Below are 19,549 nucleotides of genomic sequence, written 5' to 3' on the forward strand. Positions count from 1 at the left end.
AAAAATATGTATATCTAGAGGGAATGCCAAATGTCAACTACTTGTATAATAAACAAATACCTCTTCAGGGAATAATCAAAAAATGCCTTTTCAGAGGATAATCAAACTGAAATGTGCTTTTACAAGCTCTCAAGTCCCCAATGAAATAAAATGTGAAAAACTGAAGTGTGCAGTCTGCAGTGTGTCATGGACAGATTTAGAATGAGAGTGAGTCCAACCTGGGTGTCTGGATCGTTCCTCTGAGCTTTCCAGATATCCTCATCGGTCAGGGGAAAAGGAACACATTTTTGTCACATGCCAGAGAAGGTGAATACAATGCTCAGGAGGCCGGAACAGTGGCCTGCGTTAGAGCATCAGGTGAATTGTTAAACTTACCTTTATGATACTTCATGAATTCCTGCAGATGCAGCACCCAGCGAATAAGCCTGGAGCTAGCTTTCGTAGAGTTAAAGTCCGTGTAAAGCAAATTCAGCCATTTTCTTCTAAACACATTAAATAGGTTATAAATGTATTTCCTTAAAACATGTAAAAAGCCATTCAGCCATTTATAATTTAGTTATGGAGCTAGGCTGCCAAACTGTATTTCAACATTTCTGTGTTCAGGATTTAATGGGCGGGTCAGAAATCATAGCCGCGGATTAGCATAAACCCCGCCCTGCTGCGGAAGCGGTATAAATACGTTCAGTGCATTAGCTTCGGTGGTTTTCCGCTAGCTCGAGTCTCGGATAGCATCGCTTATGATAGTTTGCAGCTAGCTAACCAGTCATGTCTCATCCACGTAGCTCATGCATCTTTCCTGGATGCCACAGTTTGCAGGCCAGGGTAACGGCTCAGTTAGCCTATTTAAGTCTCCTACCGAGACAACGTAAGGAAACGGTGGATCGATGTTGTCAAGAGGAGCTACTGTGGAGAGTTCAAAATCACCACCAACACCAGTCTCTGCAGTGTCCACTTTACCCCCGATAGTTACAGCACGGCCACCGGCATTACGTGCCCGCCACCGAGCCTCTCCGTCCGCCGACAGCGGCTGCTACCATCACAGCCACCGGAGAGAGAGCACCTGCTGTCGGTGGCGGGCACGTAATGCTGGTGGCCGTGATGGTGGCAGCCGCTGTCGGCGGACGGAGAGGATGCAAGCCGGGGACGGAGAAGATGTGCCCGCCACGATCTTCTCCGTCCCCGGCTTGCAGCCTCCCGTCCTGCCATAATGCCGGTGGCCGTGATGGTAGCAGCCGCTGTCGGCAGGAAGGGAGGCTGCAAGCCGGGGACGGAGAAGATCGGTGGCGGGCACATGATGGTGCCCGCCACCGATCCTCTCTGTCCAGCCGACAGTAGGTGCTCTCATCTCCGCCACCGGCATTTCGTGCCCGCCAGTGTAAGTGTGTGCTTATGTTATAAATATTGTATTCGTTTAAATAAATGCATTTTGCTGAAGGTGCAAATCCCGAAAGTGATTTTACATCGTGCATCCTGTCATGCCCATGTAATGTTAGCAAATGTTATTGCATTTAATCATGACATGATTTTGCCTGATTCCCTGAGCGAGTCCATCTGACAGCACAATGATAATCCACAGGTAATATTTTATGTGCACCAATATAGCTATGACAAGGAATTATATGTAGACTGGGGTTTAAATTACTGGGAAATAAATTACCATTCTGATGGAGACTGTGAGGAACGAGGCTGAGCACTATCAGTGTCGGACTCAGAGTCAGGTTCTGGCTCTGATGGCTCAAACAGGTAGTGCTGGGTCCTTCAGACGATGCTGCTAGCACTAGCTTCCATTGTTGCTAGGCTACGTCCTTGTGCAGTACACAGAGTGCTCCCCTCCCGCGCGTGGGCGTGGTTCCAGCGCCTCTAACTGACACGCCCCCAGCGTTTCACAGCAGAGAGAAGTGCTTGTTTTTCCATGATTTTGAGACCTAATTTTATATACTTAGCAATTTTTTTAATCTTTCAAATTTGGCTCAGTGGTCAATGATACATGTTACTGTGGTGTGACAAACTCATAACACAATTTTTTTGCTGCTTTACACGCACTTTAAAGACCCACGGAAATGAAGAGTGGTCAGTGATGACCAATAAAGGTTTTCCTTCCATGTCTCCATTTCTCTAAACTCCAGCCCTTGCCAGACACTCATGTTCAGTGTCATCTTGCTCTGCGCTGGACAGAGAGCAGCTTCCATAAGCAATGACCTGCTCTTAGGAGGAGGTGTCAGATCTTTGTGCTGAGACAGCTCCAAGACCTGTAGAACTTACATCAGTGTAGACAACGAATGTGTTACACATATTGGGGTGGCCAAGGTAAGGAGGCGAGGTCAGATGGTCTTTGAGACAGTGAAATGCCCTTTGACACCGATCCGTCCACCGAAACACAGCTCCTTTCTTTTTCAGTGCGTTAAAAGGCTCCGCAATCATTGAAAAGTTAGGGACAGGTTTCTTTGCACCCGGTAGTCACGCAGCTCCTCTGTCTTTGCCGGATCTCCGCGATCTACATCTATACTCACTACATGACCCAGGAATTTAAGTTTGGGGCATGGATATCTTTGCAAAAGATGACAATGTCGTTCAAGGCAGCTCTGCAGCACATGATTCAGCAGCCTTTGGAAGGTCGCTGGAGCGCCCTTCAAACGAAAAGGCATGACCCGAAGAATGGAACAACCCAAAAGATGTGACAAATGGCGTCAGGGGCTGGCTTTCAGAGTCCAGTGACTCAAGGATCTTAGAAATGGCTGGCAGTGGATAGGCATCCTCATCACTCAGTTCATTAACACGAAGGAAATCTACACAAGACCGGGGGGAGCCACCATCTTTTCTAGGCACCGATACAATTGGGAAAGCCCATGGTGAACAGGAAGGCACAATGATACCCTGTTGGAACATGCCTTCAATCTGCTCCTTAACAATCTTCTGCTTTTGAAGGGGCAATCTATAGGGGTGCTGGGACTACACAATGAGACTACTGCAAAGTCCAGCAACACTTGTAGTATAGTATGAAACTTTTGGCTTCCTCAGACTTTTACACTCCATGCACCCTGTAAGTAGGTGATATCCGGCCAGAAATCTCTACTCTGCTACTACCATTTGAGAAAATGTCAAAAAACAATGGGGTGAAGCAAGGACATCCAAATGCAAGTGACAATGGGAGTGGAAGCAGATGACTCTACTGCTGTACTCTCCTAGACACACTCTTGAGACCATAAACCACTAAGCGGCCTGAAAGGTCATTTTACCACAATAAATTATTATGAGGAAAAATATATTGTAATTCCAACATTAAAAAAACAAGTTAAAGAAAAAGGCTAAAATTAAACCTTGACCTGGCATTTTGCAGCAGATTTCATTTCATAGCAGAATCCAAAATGTTAAAGGAACAACAAATACAATAAATGGGCCCAAGTAATGATCACTGTTTTACACAAAATATAATAACAAAATATATTACAAACATATCAAACTCCCTGGATGAACTCAAAATGTATTCTTTACAGCAGACAAAGGCTTCTGGGTGGCTGGTAAATGGTATAATCCCTCCACTCTGTCATATGTGTCTCACAAACCCACATACAATCACACAATCTCACACACGCACACACATACACACACACACACATACACACACACACACACACACACACACACACACACACACACACACACACACAAACATACACACAAACATGCACACACACACATTGTTGCACCTGTACATATGGCAAAACATACAGTGCATTCAGAAAGTATTCAGACCCCCTCACAATGTAAAGGGGTCTGAATACTTTCTGTAAATCCATTCTTAGATTGATAAAAATCTAACTAGAATGATGTAATCAATATCAGGAGCGAAGAACTTTTATCAGTGGTGGAAAATACTGGTGTCAGTCACTTGGACACTTTTATGATAAACACCACCTGCTCAAATTAGTATGTGTCCTAAGAGCCAACTCAAAAGAACTCAACATAAATGAAGAAAAAAGTTGAGAAAACGGTTCACCCATATTCTGATAGGGGTTTAGTGTTTCCATATGTATATGTGTGGTTTGCCACTTTGACTCAAAAAGGCCATAAGTGACATGACCCCTTAAGATTTTCCAGGGCACTTAGTAGTACTTGAATAGATGTCACCTCCTCCATATCAAATGTAGTAACTGGAGGAGTTCATTTTGTTCAATTTATTTTGGTCCTGATCTCAAAGGAGTTGCCAACTGTTTTCATATCCATTTAGGGAGTTATCCAAAAGATTCCTGTTTTTATTACAGGAATATGAGATGTGCCAGTCTCATGTAACTGTAAACTACAAACATTTGGGGACATTTCCAAAACTAAGTTCTTTGCATTCATCTGTCATGACTCAAAAACAGTAATGCAATGTAAAATCCACAAATACAGTGCTCTGACTTTCATTTATAAGTTCAAATAGAGCACAACCACATCTATACATTTCATGGTAATGATATTAGTACAACCTCTAAGTTTGTATTAAAGATGCATTTTATTATTTAATAAACATGTGTATACAACTACAACTCTCATATTAGTGTCATTTAGGGGTGAACTCAAATGTGCAAGTGTCCTGAAATTGAATACTAATGGAATTTGGAAGACTTTTCAAAACCAACCCCCAAAGCTGTCCATTCATTTAAAGAAACATGTTCAAAACAAATCCCACCTTCAGCATCGTTTAAATCAAGTATTGTAGTGACTGAAAACATACACAAACCACATTCTGCACTATGACATGAATAATTGAATTTGGCCATCACTGCCATGTGTGCACATGAGGAGGGAAGTGAACCAACATTTGAAGCAGCAAGCCTGTAACTTACAAGAAAGCTTAGAGCAGAAATGCATAAACACCTGCTTCTTTCTCTCTAAGTAATTTGACATCCATGCTTCCATAAGCCTTATTTGACTGACAGGAATATTTTCATGTTCTCACATAGCAACTTTTGCAAGTGCAATTTCAGCAACTCTTTGCTCTGTGCTGCAATTCCTATTTTGAGGAACTGAAGAGAGACTTTGGTCATAGGTAACATGCCTTAAGAAAGCATTTAATAATGATTTAAATTTAAAGACTCATTGTCCACATCGCATCCAAGGTTACAATCAAATCAACTCAGAGCAATTGGTTTAAAATCACAATGTATCCTCTATTTTTTAAGCTGTAGTTACAAAGAATTATGCAAACCCTGTCCTTAAACATCACTGCCACAAATAAGCAACAGGTTGAAAAGAGGCCATGACCAAACCGAGCGAGAGACTGCTGCTGACCAGGCAATCCCACCCTCTATAAAAGAGGCAGCTCTGAGCTACTGCATTAACTGAACCTCCATCCCAGGTGAGTGTATTCACTTTGACCTCAGTTTTTACTGTTCTTGATTAGTCAGTGAAGTTAATGTGCTGCTAATTACTTTTGCATATTGTCCAGAATTCTATGGCACAGTTACCTGGGTGGTAGTCTTGACTAGACATTATTCAAAAATAATTTTCTTGATATACTCCATTTATATACTCTATCACATTTAAGACAATTTGTTAGTTTGTATTTGCATCTAATACACAACCTGTTTCATCACATACATACTGACTGATCATTAAGAGCAATACTATTTCTCTGGTAGCGAGGGCAGTTGAGGGGATGGAAGAGTACTTTAATGGTAAATGATTGACTTTGACTTTAATAATTCAATTCATTACAGTTTGTCTATAAACATTTTGCCATCTTTACCCTCATCTGTTTTCTGATTGGCTAAATTTCCACAGAAAAAAATTGAAATTAGAAAACCAATCTGAAACAAGCTATTGTACTCATGTTTAATCATGTATTTACAGGATCTCCCAACTCCACCAGAGACTCCAACGCTCAGTTGTTTTCAGAACCAGCTGAGGTAAAAGATTTCAACATAAAAAACTTTAAATATCCATAATCAGCTGGGCAGAAGACCATAGCAATGTCATGTCAATATGTTAACACTATTGTGGACTTCATCTTTTCAGTCTCCACTGAAGTGCCACCATGAGCACAGACGCAGAGATGGAGGCCTATGGCCCAGCGGCCATCTACCTCCGGAAGCCAGAGAAGGAGAGGCTTGAGGCACAAACCACTCCTTTTGATGCCAAAACCTCCTTTTTTGTGGCTGAGCCTGCGGAGATGTACCTCAAGGGTAAACTTGTAAAGAGAGAGGGTGGAAAAGCAACGGTGGATACAGACTGTGGAAAGGTAAGTGATTCATTTTACTTTTTTCAACAAAACTATTCAATCAATTTCCATCTGAGACACCTTGTATATACAAGGATAGGATTAACATTTATTTAAAACAATACCTTAGTAAAACATTCAGTGAACTATTTGTTTCTCATTGTATTTCAGGCTCAAACTGACACTGTGAACAACAATGTGATCCATGTGATGAACTTTTCTGTTTGAAGCTATTTCTTAGTTAAATATGTTTTACTGTATTTGCTGTTCAGACGATCACAGTAAAAGAGGAAGACATCCATCCCAGGAACCCTCCCAAGTATGACAAAATTGAGGACATGGCCATGATGACCCACCTCAATGAGCCTTGCGTGTTGTATAACCTCAAAGAGCGTTATGCATCATGGATGATCTACGTGAGTTTCCACACTATGCTAATTTAATGTGTATGAAATATGTATAGAGTATGTGTACCTAAATGGAAAACAAACAAAATCTAAATAAAATCACACTATGTTTATGCTTTTTACTATTACAGACCTACTCTGGGTTGTTTTGCGTTGTCGTGAATCCCTATAAGTGGCTTCCCGTATATGATGCTCAATGTGTAGGAGCATACAGAGGCAAGAAGAGGATTGAGGCTCCACCCCACATCTTCTCCATCTCTGACAATGGCTATCAGTTCATGCTCACTGGTAAGGTAAAAATATCAGTGTTGGAATCTAAACACACAGAGGTAAAATCTTCCATTGATATTTATTAAAAGAAAAAGAAAACTCATGTGAAGCATTCATGTTTGTGTTTCAGATCGTGAGAACCAGTCTATCCTGATTACGTGAGTATAAAACACACTATTGTGCTAAACCTTTATTAACTTAATGATAATGAAGCAAAATCTTGATAATATGTCTCTTGTACCCCAGTGGAGAATCCGGTGCTGGAAAGACTGTCAACACCAAGCGTGTCATCCAGTACTTTGCAACAATTGCAGCTATTGGAGCTAAGAAGTCTGAGACACAAACTAGCAAAATTCAGGTAAAAACGTTGTGTAAGATGAAAGTGTTTGTCAAAGGAAAGTTAATTTGAATGTATAGCTCATGTAATTCAAATCTTCTTTTGCAGGGCTCTCTTGAGGACCAAATTGTTGCGGCCAACCCTCTGTTGGAGTCCTATGGTAATGCCAAGACTGTGAGGAATGACAACTCCTCTCGTTTTGTAAGTACAGGAGAAAATATCTTGAGACTTTTTTCATTCCTACATTTCAAAAAAACTGATGATATTAATGTTCTGGCTGTCTAGGGTAAATTTATCAGGATCCACTTTGGCACTACTGGCAAGCTAGCTTCAGCTGATATTGAAACATGTAGGTTTCAACCATGGCATTCGTCAATATCCATTTAAATTATGATCTAAGCTCTGATAAAGTCACAATATACTGTAAAACAGAAACGTTTTCAATTTAACTTTCTTGTTCTTAGATCTGCTGGAGAAGTCTCGTGTCACCTTCCAGTTGTCTGCTGAGAGGAGCTACCATATCTTCTACCAGCTGATGACTGGCCACAAGCCTGAGCTCTTGGGTATGTTACTACACCAATTTTAAATAAAACTTTTAACAATATCAGAAAAAACATCAAACGATACTATGTAATTCTACTGTCCTTCTCTAGAGGCTCTTCTGATCACCACCAACCCCTATGACTACCCAATGATCAGTCAGGGTGAAATCACTGTGAAAAGCATCGATGATGTGGAGGAGTTCATTGCAACGGATGTAAGACAACAATTTAGTTAAAGAGATAGTATACAGGGGAAAATGTTCAATATGACAACAACTTTGCTTTATTTACACTGCAGACTGCTATTGACATCTTGGGCTTTAATGCTGAGGAGAAAATGGGCATCTACAAGCTGACTGGAGCTGTGATTCATCATGGCGGCATGAAATTCAAGCAGAAGCAGCGTGAGGAGCAGGCTGAACCAGATGGCAATGAGGGTAATTTCTAAAATAATACACTCTCATCATGCAAGCTTTCTGGTGTGTAAGATACTACACAAGTCAGTGTGTATGTATAATCCATCAGGGATGGGTCATGTTAATGACCAAACACGAAAACAAAATATTCATTCATTCATTCCTTCATTCACGTAACTTCTTGTTTTTCTCTCCATCAGAGGCTGATAAAATCGCCTACCTCCTAGGCCTGAACTCAGCTGATATGCTGAAAGCTCTGTGCTACCCAAGAGTCAAGGTCGGCAATGAGATGGTGACCAAAGGTCAGACCGTCCCACAGGTAATAAGGCGAAAGTTTGGTGTTTGGAAAGGGAAATATTTAAATTTCCAAATAAAAATATCACTCATAAATCCACACCTAAATCCTTATATTTAGGTCAACAATTCTGTCAGCGCTCTGTGCAAATCCATCTATGAGAAAATGTTCTTGTGGATGGTCATCCGTATCAATGAGATGCTGGACACAAAGAAGGCAAGACAGTTCTTCATTGGAGTGTTGGATATCGCTGGATTTGAGATCTTTGATGTAAGTTTTGGAAAATCAACCTTTCTGAAAAATTAAAGGGTTCAAATTTATTTTGGCATGAAATTAAATGTTTTTCTATAACTACAGTTTAACAGCTTGGAGCAACTCTGCATCAACTTCACCAATGAGAAACTGCAACAGTTCTTCAACCACACCATGTTTGTCCTGGAGCAAGAGGAGTACAAGAAAGAAGGCATTCAATGGGAGTTCATTGACTTCGGTATGGACTTGGCTGCCTGCATTGAGCTTATCGAGAAGGTAACATATCACTTTGTTAAATTAGATAGTTTTCTTGATTCAAGTACAGATGTTTGCTTCCTCAGGTACATTTTTTTCTTACCATGAAATGTAAATTCTTCTCAGCCAATGGGCATCTTCTCCATCCTTGAAGAGGAGTGCATGTTCCCCAAGGCCTCTGACACAACTTTCAAGAACAAGCTGCATGATCAGCATCTTGGCAAGACCAAGGCCTTTGAGAAGCCAAAGCCTGGAAAGGGCAAGGCTGAAGCTCACTTCGCCCTGGTTCACTATGCTGGTACAGTGGAATACAATATCACTGGCTGGCTGGACAAGAACAAGGACCCCCTGAACGACTCAGTTGTTCAGCTGTACCAGAAAGCTTCAAATAAACTGCTGGCCTTGCTGTATGTAGCCAAGGCTGGAGCTGATGGTAAGAAATAAAAGTGAGCAGAGTTATCAGAAACTCTGTGTACCCAGTACAGATGTTTTAACCTCCTATTTTCTACTGTTGAAGATAGTGAGCATTGTTGCCATGTCTTTTCATAGCTATTGGCTGCTTACTGAAAAGTGGAGTTTGGAAAGTTACAGACAGTGCAATGACTTTGTAACCTGACTCTCGCCAGATGAATTTCGCTCCGCCCAGCTCCACTCACATCCATCTGGGATCGCTCCATAGGAGATGTGTTTCAGAAGGCTGGGCCTTATCAAAAATCCTTGCATATGATTGGATACGCCACTTGTCCGTCATCTTTATTGACGTGCTACTTCAACCACTCACATCGAAGCCAACCCGTGACGCTGATGAGAGCGACGCAGGGAAAATCAAAACAGAACAGCCGACATCTTGGATATAGCAGCAGTCAGTGCAATCAGCGCAATGTCGGTAAATGACAAATGTCGTCTGTGCAATCAAAATTTGCGGATAAAAGGCACCATTGTGCACAGCAAACTGATTTTTAACAAAGAAGCCAACCAAAAAAGTATAGACGAACGACTTACAGAACTAGGTTTAACATTGTTACAAGTTCAGGTACGGTCATTTCGGATATGCATGCGGTGCTTTCGCTTGATCGGCAGACTCGAAGATACTCTGGCAACTTTTAGAGGATGGCAAAAAGCAGAAGAAGAACCGAGTTCTGAACAATCGACTTCATCAGAAACATCAGTGAGTGCAAAGGCGCCTGTCGCACATAAACGGGACAGGGAACCGACTTCGTCGAAATTGCGTCCCCAACCCCGAACACCTACTGCTCCCCCAGCTATTAAATCGTTGAGGCCAACAAAAGCCTTCAGAGCCGTTCTCTGATGTTCTTTCAACGAAAAAATAGTGGGTAGATTGGACAACACGGATGAAATAGCAGCGTCAATGTTGACGCTTGCATCCTCGATGCGAGCCGCCATTGTTGTCTGAATCAAAACAGTCTCACAGTCGCTTCTCTACTACGTCACATCTGTGAAACTCCCACCCTGCGTCCTGATTGGCTCGACCATAAAATCTGGTGCAGAAATCTCTCTCAATGGAAGCGATCCCAGATGGATGTGAGGGAAGCTGGGCGGAGCTAGGCGGAACGAAATTCATCTGGCGAGAGTCAGGTTAATGACTTTGTGGCGATAGGTAAAAAACGGTGTGTGTGTTTTAATTGAGTTGGGCCAAGTAAGAAACTGGTAACTTCTCTGTGGTAAAATATTCATTTAGGTAAATTTTAAAAAGTGAAATCCACATTCCAGAGACAAAAAGTTTTAACAGTTACTGCTGTGTAATCCAGTGCCAGTGATACAAATCAATATTGTGCAGCTGGTTGAAATTGAAATTGAAAAATACACATTCAACACAGAAGAAAACTTAAACCACTTACTGCAGTGTATTATTATTATTATTATTTGATACCATTAATAAAATGTCACGTTTTGCAAAATAGAGGCTGCTGGTGGTGGTGGCAAGAAGGGTGGCAAGAAGAAGGGTGGTTCCTTCCAGACTGTGTCTGCTCTTTTCAGGGTATGTATTGTTTCATATTTTTGGACAACAATTAACAAGCTCATCTTAAAATAATGATGAGCTATTATTCTGTGATGCTCATCCACAGGAGAACTTGGGCAAGCTGATGACCAACTTGAGGAGCACTCACCCTCATTTTGTCCGCTGTCTGATTCCCAATGAAACAAAGACCCCAGGTAAGAAGCGCATAACCCAGATTTGTGCGCTGTGTGTGACATGGTATGGTAAAGAAATGTTTTGATACAATGAGTTTGCAATGTGCAGGTCTTATGGAGAACTTCTTGGTCATCCACCAGCTGAGGTGTAATGGTGTGCTGGAGGGCATCAGAATCTGCAGAAAGGGCTTCCCCAGCAGAATCCTCTACGGTGACTTCAAGCAGAGGTGACTGCAGTTTTCATTATAAGCAAGTCAAGTTGATTTCGTTAGAGGTATTAGGATGGTAAACACCAAGAAAAAGTGGGAGGAAGATAAAAGGAACAACATAATTTTCTGTTGTAGATACAAAGTATTGAATGCCAGTGTCATCCCTGAGGGACAGTTCATTGACAACAAGAAAGCTTCAGAGAAGCTGCTGGGCTCCATTGATGTGGACCACACTCAGTACAAGTTTGGACACACAAAGGTTCATCCTCAAAGACTACAGCTTTACTTGTGTGGTTGTCCCGTTGTACCCATATGCACTGAATGCTAATTTGCCCCACTTGACAATATAGGTGTTCTTCAAAGCTGGTCTGCTGGGTCAGCTGGAGGAGATGAGAGATGAGAAACTGGCTGCCCTGGTGACCATGACTCAGGCTCTCTGCAGAGGATATGTCATGAGGAAGGAGTTTGTTAAGATGTGGGAGAGGAGGTAGGATTCTTTTACTGTACAGTAAACTGTACTGTCCAATTATGTAGTTGATATATATTTTTTCAATTGTTAGACTTAGAAGTTCTGCAAAATAATGTTTCAGAAGAAATGACACTTTCTACATCAATCTCATTTTCCAGAGAATCTATCTTCTCAATCCAGTACAACATCCGTTCATTCATGAATGTGAAGAACTGGCCATGGATGAATCTCTACTTCAAGATCAAGCCTCTCCTGAAGAGTGCTGAGACTGAGAAGGAGCTGCAGCAGATGAAGGAGAACTATGATAAGATGAAAACAGACCTGGCTACTGCCCTGGCCAAGAAGAAGGAACTGGAGGAGAAGATGGTTTCTCTGATGCAGGAGAAGAATGACCTGCAACTCCAAGTGGCTTCAGTAAGTAGGAAACCAAGGAAGTGTAATTCTATTACATATCCACTTCACTAATTGTACCATGCTGCTTAAATTCATTCAGATATCTAGGTGAGATAAGAAGAGGCCAAATACCTTTACTGACTTCCAATACCAGAGAATATATCAATCTTTGCAAACTTTTAAACTTATTGTATGTTCATTATGTACAATAGGAAGTCGATAACCTCTCTGATGCTGAGGAAAGATGTGAAGGGCTCATTAAGAGCAAGATCCAACTCGAGGCCAAACTCAAAGAGACAACCGAGAGACTGGAGGATGAAGAGGAAATCAATGCTGAACTGACTGCCAAGAAGAGGAAGCTGGAGGACGAATGCTCTGAGCTGAAGAAAGACATTGATGACTTGGAGCTCACTTTGGCTAAAGTGGAGAAGGAGAAACATGCCACAGAAAATAAGGTTTGAATTATTTTAAACCCACATTCATTTAAACACAGACCATATGAATATAATGTGATGGAAATAATGCATCTTTCACATCATCTTAGGTGAAAAACCTGACAGAGGAGATGGCATCTCAAGATGAGTCTATTGCCAAGTTAACCAAGGAGAAGAAAGCCCTCCAAGAGAGCCACCAGCAAACACTTGATGATCTCCAAGCAGAGGAAGACAAAGTCAACACTCTGACCAAAGCCAAGACAAAGCTGGAACAGCAAGTGGACGATGTAAGACAACAATTGTTTCAATTGTGTCTTTCTATTGTCAAGTAGCTTGTGTTTTAATTGATACTCCATGATACAAATTCAGAATAATATATATTGTAAATCATGTTTCTTTGTATTGACACACTGTCATTTGAATACCACAAATCATTTATCATTAACTGTCATGTGATAGCTGGAGGGATCACTGGAGCAAGAGAAGAAGCTCCGCATGGACCTTGAGAGAGCCAAGAGGAAGCTTGAGGGAGATCTGAAACTAGCCCAGGAATCCATAATGGATCTGGAGAATGACAAACAGCAATCTGATGAGAAAATCAAAAAGTAAGGTTTTTGATTTAGGTTATTAATCCTCTTTTCAGCATCTCAAACATTACACTCCAACAACAGTACAAACTGTGACAGTGAAAGCTTTCTTTGTATCCTCATCAAGGAAAGAATTTGAAACCAGCCAGCTCCTCAGCAAGATTGAGGATGAACAGTCTCTCGGTGCTCAGCTTCAGAAGAAGATCAAGGAGCTCCAGGTGACATATCAAACATACAGTACATACGCTGTTACTCATGCAAATCAGACTCAGTAAATCAAAAACAACACATTATATTCAAGTCAATAAACCTTCTTTCATCAAATCTAGGCTCGTATTGAGGAGCTGGAGGAAGAGATTGAGGCTGAGAGGGCTGCTCGGGCTAAGGTTGAGAAGCAGAGGGCTGACCTCTCCAGGGAGCTTGAGGAGATCAGTGAGAGGCTCGAGGAGGCTGGTGGAGCAACAGCTGCTCAGATTGAGATGAGCAAGAAGCGTGAAGCTGAGTTCCAGAAGCTGCGCCGTGATCTTGAAGAGTCAACCCTGCAGCACGAAGCTACCGCATCAGCTCTCCGCAAGAAGCAGGCAGACAGTGTTGCAGAGCTGGGAGAGCAGATCGACAACCTCCAGCGTGTCAAGCAGAAGCTGGAGAAGGAAAAGAGCGAGTACAAGATGGAGATCGATGACCTCTCCAGCAACATGGAGGCTGTTGCTAAATCTAAAGTGAGTCGTTTGTTTAAAGATTAGGTATTTGCCTTTGTTATGCTCAGAAACATGATATCTAACCAATGAATATGGCAGCTTTAAATTTAGAAAAAAAAACTCAACGTACATCATGTTTTGTTGTTGATAGGGCAACTTGGAAAAAATGTGCAGAACTGTTGAGGACCAGTTGAGTGAGCTCAAAGCCAAAAATGATGAGAATGTTCGCCAGCTGAACGACGTTAATGGACAAAAGGCAAGACTGCTGACAGAGAATGGTGAGTGTCATGGAATAAAAACTACTGATGGAACTTATTAATGAGAATTTTGATAATAAAAAATCTCATTTATACATTGTCATTCAGGTGAGTTTTCCCGCCAGCTTGAAGAGAAGGAAGCTCTTGTTTCCCAGCTGACCAGAGGAAAACAGGCCTTCACTCAGCAGATTGAGGAGCTTAAGAGACATGTTGAGGAGGAAGTCAAGGTAAACAAGTTTACATGCCCTGTTATTACATTTTAACAGGGGGTATATTCTCTTTTCAAATGTAGTCATTCAAAATGTGTACCATAATACTGTAATAAGATTTAAAAGATCAAAGCTCAAGAATCTATTCCCACAGCAACAACATCCAGGCATACTGCTATTATTGCTGAGTGAACCTTTTACGAATTACATTTTTGCCCAATAATGAAAAGTTACATGATGCTGAGTAGCAAATATGATTGATGCAGAAGTAGTCTTGAGGATTCAAAACTAAATGGCTACATCAAAATGATTAAACTTAAAAAAAAAGCACTTATTTACTATTTCCTTTTCCACTTCATAGGTATGATACTAATGTTTTGTCATGTTCAACAGGCCAAGAATGCCCTGGCCCATGCAGTTCAATCAGCCCGCCATGACTGTGATCTGCTCAGAGAGCAGTATGAGGAGGAGCAGGAGGCCAAAGCTGAGCTGCAGAGAGGAATGTCCAAGGCCAACAGTGAGGTGGCTCAGTGGAGAACCAAATATGAGACTGATGCTATCCAGCGCACTGAGGAGCTGGAGGAGTCCAAGTATATAATCCTTTCTACTTTTTCATGAATAAATCAATTTTTGCTATCTTTGTTCACTTAAGCACAAATAATTCCTCTTCGCTACAGGAAAAAGCTTGCCCAGCGCTTGCAGGATGCTGAGGAATCCATTGAGGCTGTGAACTCCAAGTGCGCCTCTTTGGAGAAGACCAAGCAGAGGCTGCAGGGTGAGGTGGAGGACCTCATGATTGACGTTGAGAGAGCCAATGCTCTGGCTGCCAACCTTGACAAGAAGCAGAGGAACTTTGATAAGGTAAATGGTTAAACTGGTAATCAACACCAGTTTTATAGCGAGAAACAAGCACCTTTATTAATAAATAGTCATTTAATTAACATATTTTGACCTATACAAATCTAGGTCCTTGCAGAATGGAAACAGAAGTTTGAGGAGGGCCAGGCAGAGCTGGAAGGAGCTCAGAAGGAGGCTCGTTCTCTCAGCACTGAACTGTTTAAGATGAAGAACTCTTATGAGGAGGCTCTGGATCACCTGGAGACCATGAAGAGAGAGAACAAGAACCTGCAGCGTATGTCAATCTTACTGTATTTAATGTAACGATCATAGTCATTGTAAGGGTTCTTCTTTGACCTCTAGTAGTGTAGTCTATGAGCAATATTTGGTCGTAAAAGCACTGACAGATATTTCCAGATGTAATCTACACGTATAGTTCTAACTATATTTGACTTTGGTTGCTCTACAGAGGAGATCTCAGACCTGACTGAACAGATTGGTGAGACTGGAAAGAGTATCCATGAGCTGGAGAAATCCAAGAAGACTGTAGAGACTGAGAAGTCTGAAATTCAGTCAGCACTGGAGGAAGCTGAGGTAAAATCTTGCTAACATTGTTGGACCACAATGATAAAATACATGGTTAAAATGTATTCATTTTAAATTTATTTCTGCCAAAAATATCTTCTGTTGTGTTTGTGACTTTTTAAGGGCACACTGGAGCATGAGGAGGCCAAAATTCTCCGTGTTCAGCTTGAGCTCAACCAGATCAAAGGTGAGGTTGACAGGAAGCTGGCAGAGAAGGATGAGGAGATGGAGCAGATCAAGAGGAACAGCCAGAGGGTGATTGACTCCATGCAGAGCACTCTTGATTCTGAGGTCAGGAGCAGGAATGATGCCCTGAGAGTCAAGAAGAAGATGGAGGGAGACCTGAATGAGATGGAGATTCAGCTGAGCCATTCAAACAGGCAGGCTGCTGAGGCCCAGAAACAACTGAGGAATGTCCAGGGACAACTCAAGGTAAGATTTGTTTGATTATTAAATGTAAAAAAAAATCAAAGGGAAATTATGTAAACTTTCTTTTTCTCTGTTCAATGTCAGGATGCCCAACTGCACCTTGATGATGCTGTCAGAGGACAGGAAGACATGAAGGAGCAGGTTGCCATGGTGGAGCGCAGAAATGGCCTGATGGTGGCTGAGATTGAGGAGCTGAGAGCTGCTCTGGACCAGACAGAGAGAGGACGCAAAGTGGCTGAGCAGGAGTTGGTTGATGCTAGTGAGCGTGTCGGACTGCTTCACTCTCAGGTGTGATTTCGTTAATTCAAAAGAATTGTATCTAATCAAAGATGTGAGACACATACTAATAAACACCGTCTAATCTTGGTCAATATTCAGAACACCAGTCTTATGAACACCAAGAAGAAGCTGGAGTCTGACCTCGTCCAGGTTCAAGGTGAAGTGGATGATGCTGTTCAGGAAGCAAGAAATGCTGAAGATAAAGCCAAGAAGGCTATTACTGATGTGAGTCTTGTTTTTATGTAAATACTGCTTCAAGAAATACTTGTTTACACGTCATTAATTATTATCTATCATTATTATCATTAATATCAAGACTAAAAATTATATTTCTCAACTGTGCATCATTTCAGGCTGCCATGATGGCTGAGGAGCTGAAGAAGGAGCAGGACACCAGTTCTCACCTGGAGAGGATGAAGAAGAACCTGGAGGTCACAGTCAAGGACCTCCAGCACCGTCTGGATGAGGCTGAGAACCTCGCCATGAAGGGTGGCAAGAAGCAGCTCCAGAAACTGGAGTCCAGGGTATGAACTGTATATAAAAATTTGGAGGCACATCGCTTTTATTATACTTTTTATTACTTCAACTTCAATCTTTGCGTGGAAGACTGATATATTATTTATCATCACATTACAGGTGCGTGAGCTAGAAGCTGAAGTTGAAGCTGAACAGAGACGTGGAGGTGATGCTGTTAAAGGAGTCCGCAAATATGAGAGGAGAGTGAAGGAGCTGACATACCAGGTAAGCCGTACTGAAAAACTCCCCTAACCTCTAATTCATTCCCTATTCTTCTTCACATACTGTATAATCTTGTATCTGTACAGACTGAGGAGGACAAGAAGAATGTGCACAGACTTCAGGATCTGGTTGATAAGCTGCAGCTTAAAGTGAAGGCTTACAAGAGACAGGCTGAGGAGGCTGTAAGTCAAATACATAACGTGTCACATTGTTGACAGCTGATTTAATAATAACATCACTATTAACTGTCTAGTAACTACGCCAACATTCTTCCAAACACTCAACAGGAGGAGCAGGCTAACACCCACATGTCTAAGCTCAGGAAGGTTCAGCATGAGCTTGAGGAAGCTCAGGAGCGCGCTGACATCGCTGAGTCCCAGGTCAACAAGCTGAGAGTCAAAAGCCGTGACGCTGGAAAGGTATGTTTGTTTTTAAAATGATTCAATGCTGTGAACTTTCACTGATGACAGTGTGAATCGATATCACATCTTGAATGATACCCAAATAATAATAATAATAGATTTTCATCTCTCTTTTTTTTAGTCTGATTCTGCTGAGTAAGTGTCATCATCCTTTCGGCCTTTCAACAGAGTTCATAAAATATGAATCATGGTTGGGGGCTATTTACAATAAAGACGATAACTGTCATCATTATCCTGAATCCTGTCACTTCCTTTCTGACGAATAATTTATTTGGTTGACCAGAGAAATCAGTCCAAAACTAAGGAGAGCAATTATGCAATATATGTTATGTCGTATGGTAGACTATTTGCAGCACGGTACTGATCAACAAGCGAAAATCATTTTCAATATGGTACAAGAATAATACTTTCAGGGGTTTTAGTAATTATAGTAGACATTTTTTCAAATACCTTTTGCTTTAAACACAGTTGGCACTTTTAAAAAGCTTAGTTCTTCCATTGGTGGCATGGTTTGTGAAACACTGGTGATGTTGTGGTGGGACTGGCAGTAAAATGCTTACAAACCAGCCCCAACCTACATAAAAATATAAACAAAAATATGTATCTCTACAGGGAATGCCAAATGTCAACTACTTGTATAATAAACACACACCTCTTCAGGGGATAATCAAACTGAAATGTGCTTTTACAAGCTCTCAAGTCCCCAATGAAATAAAATGTGAAAAACTGAAGTGTGCAGTCAGCAGTTTGTCATGGGCAGATTCAGAATGAGAGTGAGTCCCACCTGGGTGCCATTTCCCACCTCTCTTTAGCCTTCAGGTGATCTGAATCCACTGCAATCAGTCCAGAGGATTTTGAAATTTAGCCCAGAAGAAGAGTCATCCATAAGCAGTGCCTCATATACTTTTCTGGACTTCTGGATCGTTCCTCTGAGCTTTCCAGATATCCTCATCGGTCAGGGGAAAAGGAACACATTTTTGTCACATGCCAGAGAAGGTGAATACAATGCCAGGGAGGTCGGAACAGTGGCCTGTGTAAGAGCATCAGGTGAATTGTTAAACTACATTATGCTACTTTGTAAGTAAAAATTCCTGCAGGTGTAGCACCCAGCGAATAAGCCTGGAGCTAGCACCCGGTAGTCACGCAGCGCCTTCGTCTTTGCCGGATCTCCCCGATCTATATCCATACTCACTACATGACCCAGGAATTTAAGTTTGGGGCATGGATGTCTTTACAATAGATGACAATGTCATCCAGGTACACCATGCAGCAGTCTCCAAGGCAGCTCCGCAGCACATGATTCAGCAGCCTTTGGAAGGTGGCTGGAGTGCCCTTCAAACAAAATGGCATGACAAAAAAAAGGGAACAATCTAAAAGATGTGACAAACGCAGTCAGGGGCTGGCTTTCAGGGTCTATTTCCACCTGCCAAAAACCACTGTTAAGATCTAGGGTGGTGAAAACAGTTGAGAATGCCAGTGACTCAAGGATCTCAGAAATGGCTGGCAGAGGATAGGCATAAGATTTGATGATCATCCAGGTTGTCTTATTACAAACATAACAAACTCCCTGGATGAACTCAAAATATATTCTTTACAGCAGATAAAGGCTTCTGGGTTGCTGGTTAACGGTATAATCCCTCTACTCTCCCATATCTTTCGTATATGTCTCACAAACACACATACAATCACACAATATCTCTCTCTCTCTCTCTCACACACACACACACACACACACACACACACACACACACACAAACACAAACACACATTGTTAATCAAAATATACAGTGCATTCAGAAAGTATTCAGACCCCCTCACAAAGTAAAGGGGTCTGAATACTTTCTGAACGTGCTGTATATCCATTCTTAGATTG

The 19,549-nt window shown here is 41.7% G+C and overlaps 1 protein-coding gene and 1 long non-coding RNA gene across 4 annotated transcripts in view; one reads left to right on the forward strand and one right to left on the reverse strand.

Moving 5' to 3' along the window:
- LOC311267679 overlaps positions 1-19,549 on the reverse strand; it is an 86,512-nt gene that overhangs the window by 42,166 nt on the left and 24,797 nt on the right. The gene's annotated exons all lie outside the window — the stretch shown is intronic.
- LOC311267671 (myosin heavy chain, fast skeletal muscle-like) lies at positions 5,809-17,908 on the forward strand. The gene is made up of 40 exons (XM_084370865.1): positions 5,809-5,891; positions 6,001-6,223; positions 6,475-6,618; positions 6,741-6,897; positions 7,010-7,037; positions 7,126-7,237; positions 7,325-7,417; positions 7,502-7,565; positions 7,681-7,779; positions 7,870-7,973; positions 8,057-8,195; positions 8,375-8,493; positions 8,590-8,739; positions 8,827-8,997; positions 9,103-9,409; positions 10,899-10,975; positions 11,064-11,151; positions 11,240-11,357; positions 11,475-11,598; positions 11,690-11,826; positions 11,967-12,222; positions 12,414-12,656; positions 12,746-12,922; positions 13,095-13,240; positions 13,350-13,440; positions 13,552-13,941; positions 14,072-14,198; positions 14,286-14,404; positions 14,780-14,976; positions 15,064-15,247; positions 15,353-15,518; positions 15,693-15,817; positions 15,932-16,240; positions 16,322-16,525; positions 16,616-16,741; positions 16,870-17,040; positions 17,153-17,257; positions 17,341-17,436; positions 17,542-17,673; positions 17,798-17,908. The coding sequence occupies exons 2-40, from the start codon at positions 6,020-6,022 to the stop codon at positions 17,813-17,815; spliced, it is 5,817 nt and encodes a 1,938-aa protein (XP_084226991.1). The 5' UTR covers positions 5,809-5,891; positions 6,001-6,019; the 3' UTR covers positions 17,816-17,908.

The sequence above is a fragment of the Pagrus pagrus genome (assembly GCF_965226575.1).
Source record: "Pagrus pagrus genome assembly, chromosome: 13".
Taxonomy (NCBI): domain Eukaryota; kingdom Metazoa; phylum Chordata; class Actinopteri; order Spariformes; family Sparidae; genus Pagrus; species Pagrus pagrus.

Bases quoted from the DNA above. Each gene is read 5' to 3' on its own strand.
- LOC311267671 (XM_084370865.1), top strand. From the start codon at position 6,020: ATGAGCACAGACGCAGAGATGGAGGCCTATGGCCCAGCGGCCATCTAC. The intron at 6,224-6,474 runs GTAAGTGATTCA...TTTGCTGTTCAG, and splicing joins TGGATACAGACTGTGGAAAG to ACGATCACAGTAAAAGAGGA. The intron at 12,923-13,094 runs GTAAGACAACAA...GTCATGTGATAG, and splicing joins TGGAACAGCAAGTGGACGAT to CTGGAGGGATCACTGGAGCA.